The sequence below is a fragment of the Bombina bombina genome, chromosome 9 (genome assembly GCF_027579735.1).
Source record: "Bombina bombina isolate aBomBom1 chromosome 9, aBomBom1.pri, whole genome shotgun sequence".
NCBI lineage: Eukaryota > Metazoa > Chordata > Amphibia > Anura > Bombinatoridae > Bombina > Bombina bombina.
Window position 1 is genome coordinate 229,131,108 of NC_069507.1, and position 9,267 is coordinate 229,140,374.

General features: G+C 36.3%; 1 protein-coding gene across 1 annotated transcript in view; it reads right to left on the reverse strand.

Moving 5' to 3' along the window:
* LOC128639630 (pancreatic triacylglycerol lipase-like) overlaps positions 1-7,743 on the reverse strand; it is a 131,159-nt gene extending 123,416 nt beyond the window's left edge. Inside the window, exons 1-4 of the mRNA XM_053691756.1 lie at positions 7,695-7,743; positions 4,586-4,740; positions 3,392-3,517; positions 374-508 (exon numbers count right to left, since the gene is read on the reverse strand). Of these exons, the coding sequence (XP_053547731.1) occupies positions 374-508; positions 3,392-3,517; positions 4,586-4,740; positions 7,695-7,743 (465 nt within the window). The remainder of the gene's footprint in view (positions 1-373; positions 509-3,391; positions 3,518-4,585; positions 4,741-7,694) is intronic.
* Between the last annotated feature and the right edge of the window lie 1,524 nt (positions 7,744-9,267).

The following is a 9,267-nucleotide window of genomic DNA, read 5'->3' on the forward strand; positions in this document are numbered from 1 at the left end:
ATTACTAATACCATGGGGCTGAATTATCATTGTGCGGGTGGACATCGATAAATGCAGGCAGCACACGCTGTCAGCATTTATCATTGCACAAGCAGTTCTAGTTAAATGCTTGTGCAATGCCACCCCCTGCAGATTTGCGGTCAATTAGCCGCTATCAAGGGGTGTCAATCATCCCGATCGTATCTCATCGGGATGATTGCTATTCGCCAACCTCAGACCACTGCTTCTTAACTCCTGTTTCCAGCGATCTGGAAACTATGGGGGTAGATTTCAGCATCCGCTGCTTGTTAAATCTACCCCACATACCTATAAACTGATGAACAAGGTGTAGATTCCAATTTACAAAATAATAATAAAAAACAACATTTTTTACCAATAGTATTTTAACAAAATAAGCTACTTCTGCCCCCACAACACGAATGTTGTTGACTGCTTGTGGATACTGAGCATGTGAACCATTTCTCCAGTCTACAGCAATACAATTAACATCTTCCATCTGCAACAGCCTCTGTAAGAAACAAGATGATATTCATAAAGCATTATTATCTTCTAATACGTTTAGCAAAGTGATACACAGCTCAGTATGAACATATATTAAATACCTTTAAATATTTTGTACTGTGAATATTAGGGCTCAAGAATATTAACCCTCTGGCCTGGCATCTAAGGGGTTAAACAGAAGAAAGCTGTTCATACTTGGAGGGGAGGTGACTATTTATGTCAACTATTTACATTCTGGGGAAATGATTTATTTTACATGAAAAACAGTATTGGCAAAAATGTAATCAATTTCACAATTCATAGCATGAGTGAAGATAACAGTTCACCAATTTGAGCAATTTGTAACATATTTTTTATGTTCAAACAATTTAATTTATGTTTCATAATTTAGAAGTACGATACAATATGAGCAAAACTTTTTATTATATAAAAAATGACTGAAATGAATGAACAAGCTCTAGATTGTTGTAGACTCTGCCCCCCCCCCCCCCCGGATTACATTCTGGTATATATTTTAATTAGTGTTTTTAACAGACAAACAGGGCTTTCTTGTGATATCCTATATGGTTATAGAAAATATCAATACATAGGAATTTAATACTGATTTTTTTTTTTTTTGCAGATTTCTTTATAATAATATAATAATTTCTGCAATACTGTGTAGCTAAAGAAAAATACCTTTTCCTTATTAATTCATTATTTTGTCCCACTTTTAGGAATACCCAATATGTCTAGGTTTTCAAGTGATTTATAACAAATATAGGTGAAATACTACAAGAATGGAATTATTGGTTTAAAGAGACAGTCTACACCAGAATATTTATTGTTTTAAAAGATAGATAATCCCTTTATTAACCATTCCCTAGTTTTGCATAACCAACACAGTTATATTAATATAATTTTTACCTCTATGATTATCTTGTATCTAAGCCTTAGCAAACAGCCTCTTATTTCAGTTCTTTTGATAGACTTGCATTTTAGCCAATCAGTGCTGGCTACTAGGAACTCCACGTGTGTGAGCACAGTGTTATCTATATGAAACACATCAACTAACACCCTCTAGTGGTGAAAAACTGTAAAAATGCCCTAAGATAAGAGGCGGCCTTCAACGTCTTAGAAAATAGCATATGAACCTCCTAGGTTTAGCTTTCAACTAAGAATACCAAGAGAACAAAGCAAAATTGGTGATAGAAGTAAATTGGAAAATTCTTTAAAATTGCATGCCCTATCTGAATCATGAGAGTTTGTTTAGGACTAGACTGTCCTTTTAAAGGTAAAGGGCTAGATTACAAGTGGAGACCTAATTTATCATGCTCCTGAAAACGGGCAAACGCCCTTGTGCAAGGGTGCGATAAATAACCAGCCATTACAAGTGGCTGGTTATTGCTACCGCAAGCTCGCAGTAGCAATTATCATTTAGAAAATTAACTAGAGATCATATCTCTGGTTAATTTTCTAAAAGTGCCCCAAATGCCCTCCAAAATAGAGGATCTTTTATTATTTTATTAAAAAAATGTAGCATTTTTTCATAAAAGAGATACTGCACTAGGAAGTTTTTAAGGAGTTAAAAGTTGGAGGCTGTGTGGTGTTAGAAAAAAAAAACGGCACTAAAAAGTGCCTTTACATTGTGGTCTATAGGAACTGTGTGTTCCCTGTAAATATTTATGAATATGCTTATATACATATATATTTAAAATTGCTGGTCATCGCTGTGCTACATACCCCCTTCCCTGTGCTTAGCTTCTGTGCCGTGTATGATGGCATGAGAACGAGGCTCCCATTGGAGTCTATGGAAGTGTGCTCTCATTGGCACAATGCTTCCGTGGAATGTTAACATGAGGTCGTATTTTCATTGCACCTAACTTGTAATACCAGCGCAAATTAGCGTGTGCTTTTATTTAGCGTAAGGGATATTTTGCACTCAACTCGCAATCTGGCCCAAAATGTGTTATGCTTGGACGATAAGCTTAATAGCGGTCACCCAATTCAAAACCATTACGAAACAGTAATTATTTGTAGAGCTTAGACCCAGAGGTATTTAGAGACATGTTGACATTTTAATTTGATTTAACACTTTTACAACGGACGGAAAATCAAGCTTTATTCAAATTATATTATAAAAAAAAAATGTTATGTATGTAGCTACTAAGTAACAGTTTACTATTGAGCATTTATTATAACAACACTGACATATGGGGGCTAATTTATCAAGCTCCCCCTGTTTCCACGTAAACATTCAGGCTCGCAGGAAACAGAAGTTTTGAAGCAGCGGTCTAAAGATCGCAGCTCCATAACTTGTCTGCCTGCTCTGAGGCGGCGGACAGAAATCAACCCGATCGAATACGATCAGGATGATTGACACCCCCTGCTAGCGGCTGATTGGCCGTGAAACTGCAGGGGGCGGCATTGCATGGTGCAATGATAAATGCCGACAGCATATATCGATGTGCACTGGACATTATACGCTACATTGTATCATGTCCGCTCGCACTATGATAAATCTACCCCATGGTCTCTGTACACATCTTTATTTCTTTTTAAATCCACATGTCACTGCTATAGCTCTAACTAAAATATCTGCCACTCTTCCTAATTAACACAGAACATGGAAATGAAAGTAGCCTGCAAGATGAAGTATTTTCTGTTTCTGATTGGAATGTCACTGTTAAATTTGCCTCTGCAAAGTAGGGATGTTATGAAGCCAAAAAATCAGTTTGAAAATCAAGGGATGTGTTCTCGTTGACTTTTCTAATAAATTGGACTTCATGTGGAAAATCTGATAGACTGGAATGGAATCCACTGATAGGAAAAGTCTCAGTACCAAACATTCTAAAATCTGTCAAGGTAACTTAACTATACAGGAATAATATTATTCAAAATCATGCAATACCCTGCAAATATTTGACAGCCATTTTGACTCCCCACTGTCGAGAAAGCCGTGGATCACAAAACGTGTCTTCCTGGTGGTACGGAAATTTGATGAAGAGATAGTGGATGGGTTTATTGCACTTAGTGACTGAAGAAAAGAGAGAAATATTAAAAGTATACTAAACATAAAATTAAGTTAAGCAAAATATTATAACATTGTTTTTAACATTCTTTATTTATATTACCAGTTTATTCTGTAATTTTCCCCAGTACATTTTTCACTTTCCAAAGAGGGGATATAGGGATAGAGAGTGTGTATAGGGTTTACTTGTAGGAAAGTACCTTTATTATATTGTGTTCACCCTCTATTAATAGTAATTGCTTCTACATCTTGACAATATTTTTATAACTTTTTTTGAGACATATTTTAAAGTGAAGGTCCATTTTGATGAATTAGTGCCCGTTTTTTAATAAACCTATTAAAAACAAGGGCACTTTAATTCATCAAAATTGACATTTCACTGTTTTCTTCAAAAACGTACCTTTTATTCTTCACAGCCACTCCAGCACTTACTCCGCCCGTCACCAGCCGTCTTCGCAGGCCCAAAATGACAAATCTGGCTTCCACCAATCACAGCGTTGCATCAGGCCAAGATTCCCCCAGGTGGGGAAGCTGTGATTGGAGGAAGCCTGATTAGTCATTTCTGACGTCTGCAGAGGCGTCCGACGGCCGGGGGAATCGCTGGAGCAGCATTCAGGATGAAAAGAAAACAGTGAAATGTCAATTTTGATGAATTAAAGTGCCCTTGTTTTTAATAGGTTTATTAAAAACCGGGCACTAATTCATCAAAATGGACCTTCACTTTAAAGGCAAACCTGTTTGGCACAATATAGAAATCATTTTGGCATTCCTGTACATTTTTGTAGATTTGGAGAAAAAATAATCCTACATTTCTTCATCTCTTAGTGTCTAAGAAAATTCCTAATACAGAATGACAAAAAAAGAAAGAAAGAAAGAAAGAAAGAAAGAACATCACATTCTAATTATTATTTAAACAAAATGTGAAAGTGAATAAATGCTAAGAGAAACAGTTTAGAATAAAAACAAATAAAATAGTTTAAAACGTATAAATTACATAATTCATTTTTTAATTAGGACAAGTGTAGTCTATTTATAGATAAATCTGATTTTTGCACAGAAACAAATTGATTTTACCTGATAGCTGTTTTGGTTGTTTCTGGTGTACAGGAGGAATCGGGTATTAATAGCTTCTGGAGCCCATGGTAATATAACAATTGGTCTTTCTATTGTACCAGACCATGGTTTGACATCTGAAAAACATCCAATTCTTTTGTAGCAAACTTCTGCCCCTGAAAAAAAATAACAACAAAAAAACAATCTTTTTTTCTGAAACAAAACAACTAGGACGTTACAATCTACTTTTTTTTTTTAAATGTTTGAAAGTAGCACGAGGGCAAAGTCTAATGATGTGTGCGTTCAGTAAATAGCAGAGGATTATCATTTGCGCAGGCAACAGCTCATCACTACACCCAACGATTCAACTGTCATGGCACGAAGACCCAAACCATAAACATCTTGGAATGTTTCTGTAACCCAGAATCACAGCCAACAGGAAGATGGATGGGGAGAGCAAAACTAATGATCTAATAGAAGCTTCCATGATCCAGAATAATAATCAATAATAAGAAAAATCCTAGGAAATGTAGAGAACAAAAAAATAAAATAAAAAATGAACCAATAGGAAGAGGCACTGTGAAACACACAAATAGTGCTCTTTGATTGGGACATGTTATATGGTTCACTTTTATTACCATCAACACTAATTTTCTCTGTGTTTAATTTAAAAGAGGTTCACAAATAAAAAAAACAAATAACACTTTTTCTGAGTATAGCTTAGCTGCCCTGTTAAAAGAGGTAAATCCCAGAACCTCTAAAATATGTATAAAAACTCTAAAACAATTATACAAGGTGCACCTCTGAACTTCAGCTATTCAGTCCAGTAAAAATAGTGTTACTATATTAGTCACCTGATACAGTGAGTTTTACACAGTAGTAATATTTATTTCTGAAATCAAATTATCGGAAAAAAGAACAAATATATTTAATAATGATTTCAACAAACATACATATGTGTTAAAATCGGAATGCCACGGGTGGTCTTCTAAATTCACAGATACATATAAAATATAAATTTAATTGATCTTGATAAAAGCTATTGAAGTTGAAACGCGTTGAGGAGGAGCTGTTAACACGATGTATGCTATGAACATCATAACACTCTGAGAACTATTTGGCTATAGATCGTGTAGGTGCAGGTAAAGAAGTTTTGGGATTCCAAGCTACAATATCACAGGTAATCCACTCTGCCTATTGGTTCTCCAGCAACCACGTAACCAGAGCTCATGGAGGAGGCGTCTGAAGCAGATGAGGGGAACGCTAAACTGTTGAATGTTAAAGCAAGCTGAATGTACAGCTGTCATATGAGTGGTAAATTTTGAATTCGTATTCCGATGAGTCAATTCCCAGCACTTGGAAATGTACATGTTACATTATAAGCTAAATGCTTTATACAGAGACTTGTCTAGAGGATACTAAATCAGCCTCCCATTACTGAGGTGCTTAACATGGGGCAGTAAAAAAGTATAAAAGGTTGGATAAACAACTTAATCCTAAGTATCCTTAATCGCCTATAAAAGAGATCTGTACTGAGGTGGTTTTATCCCCATAAGGAAACTATACAAAGGTGGATTGACTCTGTGCTAAGTCGTTTAACACATTGGGGCCGATTTATCATAGTCTGGCGGACATGATACACTGTAGCGTATCATGTCCGCCAGACATCGCTGAATTTAACATTGCACATTTAACACTGCACAAGCAGTTCTAGTGAACTGCTTGTACAATGCCGCCTCCTGCAGATTCGCGGCCAGCAGATTCACAGCGAGCAGGGGGTGTCAATCAACCCGATAGTATAGGATCGGCGGATTGATGTCTGCAGCCTCAGAGGCAGCAGACCAGTTAAGGAGCAGCAGTCTTAAGGCCGCTGCTTTATAACTGCTGTTTGCGGCGAACCTGAAGGCTTGAGCGGAAACAGGGGCTTCAGCGGCCATTTGGCCCTTGATAAATCGTCCCCATTGTTTAAAAATCCTTTTAGAAATCATTATTAAATATATTTGTTCTTTTTTCCGATAATTTGATCTTAGAAATAAATATTACTACTGTGTAAAACACACACTGTATCAGGTGACTAATATAGTAACACTATTTTTACTAGACTGTATAGCTGACATTTAGAGGCGCACCTTGTATTATTTATTTAAAGTTTTCATTTAAAAGAGGATATTTAACCATTTATTCACTTTTATCTTTTTTCTGAAAAAAGAAAAAATAACTTACAGGGATAGTTTAGTTAAAATTAAAATTTTCAATTTAGATAGGATATGCAATTTTAAATAACTTTCCAATCTGCTTTTATCATCACATCTGCTTTGTTCTCTTTGTTGAAAGCCAAACCTAGGTAGGCTCATACACTAATTTCTAAGCCCTTGAAGGCTGCCTCTTATCTCAGTGCATTTTGACAGTTTTTCATAGCTCGACAGTGCAAATTCACGTGTGCCATAAAGATAACATTGTGTTCACCCCATGGAGTTACTTAGGGGTCAGCACTGATTGGCTAGACTGCAAGTCTGTCAAAAGAACTGAAGGGGCAGTCTGCAGAGGCTTAGATACAAGGTAATCACAGGGGTAAAGCTTGTATAAATATAACCGTGTTGGTTATGAAAAACTGGTGAATGGGTAATAAAGGGATTAGCTATCTTTTTAAACAACAACAATTCTGGAGTAGACTGTCCCTTTAACCTTAAAATACCAATGTTTTAAGTAAGGTTTGCTGACACATGGACCCCTCCAATAAAAAGATTTGTGGGTTTTGTCTTTATCAGCCAGTGAACATTAGTAGTAAGTACAATACTGATACTGCTTGCATTAATTACAATTTAAATGTAAATATATTTTACTTTGTGTATTAATTTATCATTACACAAGCATTTCACTAGATTTGCAGCCGCTAGCAGGGGGTGTCAATCAACCTGATCATATGCGATGGGGCGGATTGCTGTCTGCCGCCTCAGAAGGCTTGCGCGGAAACAGGTATATACGGCCCCATTCGGGGCGTGATAAATCGGCCCCATACTCTCTAATATGTATGTTAATTTTTTTGAAAAAGGTCACATAAAAAATACTAATCCATAAATAAAATTAAAAAAGTTAAATTAAGTGAAAGAAATGATGCATAAAATGTTACCTTTCACAGATACCAGGACAAAGAATCCTACAGCCAAGAATGCCAACATCTGTCAAAAATGAAAAATAAATAAAAAATCAAATTTTTTATAAAATTGTATTTCAGCTATAAAGTGTGAAGTGCATAAATACCCATCGGCTAGATTACGAGTTTTGCGTTATGAGTGAAAAAGCAGCGTTATGGCTTTTTTTCACTACCGCTGGTATATCTGTACCGCACACTTTTTTGACCATAACGCAACGTAACTACCACACTTTCAAAAAGTCCTTTTTCAATGGGACTTCCACAGTGCTAGTATTACAAGTTTGCCTGTCCAGCCAAAAAGTGAACGGTACAGCCTATACCATCAAGATCCGTACCGTAAACTGAAAGTCAGTAGTTATGGCTTTTATGTTACAAAGCCGACACATAAATCGCATAACTAAAGTGCTAAAAAGTACACTAACACCCATAAACTACCTGTTAACCCCTAAACCGAGGCCCTCCCGCATCGCAAACACTAAAATAAAATGATTAACCCCTAATAAGCCGCTCCCGACATTGCCGCCACTATAATAAACATATTAACCCCTAAACTGCCGCACTCCCGCATCGCAAACACTGGTTAAATATTATTAACCCCTAATCTGCTGTCCCTAACATCGCCGCAACCTACATTACTGTTATTAACCCCTAATCTGCTGCCCCAAATATCGCTGCCACTATACTAAAGTTATTGACCCCTAAACCTAACCGTAAGTCTAACCCTAACACCCACTAACTTTAACATAATTTAAATAAATCTAAATAAAAATTATAATTAATACCTAAATAATTCCTATTTAAAACTAAATACCTATAAAATAAAACCTAAGCTAGATACAATATAACTAATAGTTACATTGTATCTATCTTAGGTTTTATTTTTATTTTACAGGTAAGTTTGCCGGGTGTCTTGAAGATGGAGCCACTCTGCGTCGGAAGGATGAAGATAGAAGATGCCGTCTGGATGAAGACTTCTGCCCGTCTGGAGGACCACTTCTTGCCGCTTGGATGAAGACTTCTCCCGGCTTCGTCGAGGACTTCTTGCCACTTGGATGAAGACTTCTCCCGGCTTTGTTGAGGATGGATGTCCGGTCTTCAAAAACTGTAAGTGGATCTTCAGGGTTAGTGTTTTTTTAAGGGTTTATTGGGTGGGTTTTATTTTTAGCTTAGGGTTTGGGCTGAAAAAGAGCTAAATGCCCTTTTAAGGGCAATGCCCATCCAAATGCCCTTTTCAGGGCAATGGGAAGCTTAGGTTTTTTTAGATAGGAATTTATTTTGGGGTTTTATTGTTGTGGGGTTGTTTGTATTTTTTTTACAGGTAACAGAGCTGATTTCTTTGGGGCAATGCCCCGCAAAAGGCCCTTTTAAGGGCTATTGGCAGTTTAGTTTAGACTAGGGGGGGGTTTGGGGGGGGCTTTTTTATTTTGATAGGGCTATAAGATTAGGTCTAATTAGTTTAAATATTTGATCATTTCTTTTTTATTTTGTGTAATTTAGTGTTTATTTTTTTTGTAATTTAGTTAATTGTATTTATTAATGTAATTTATTT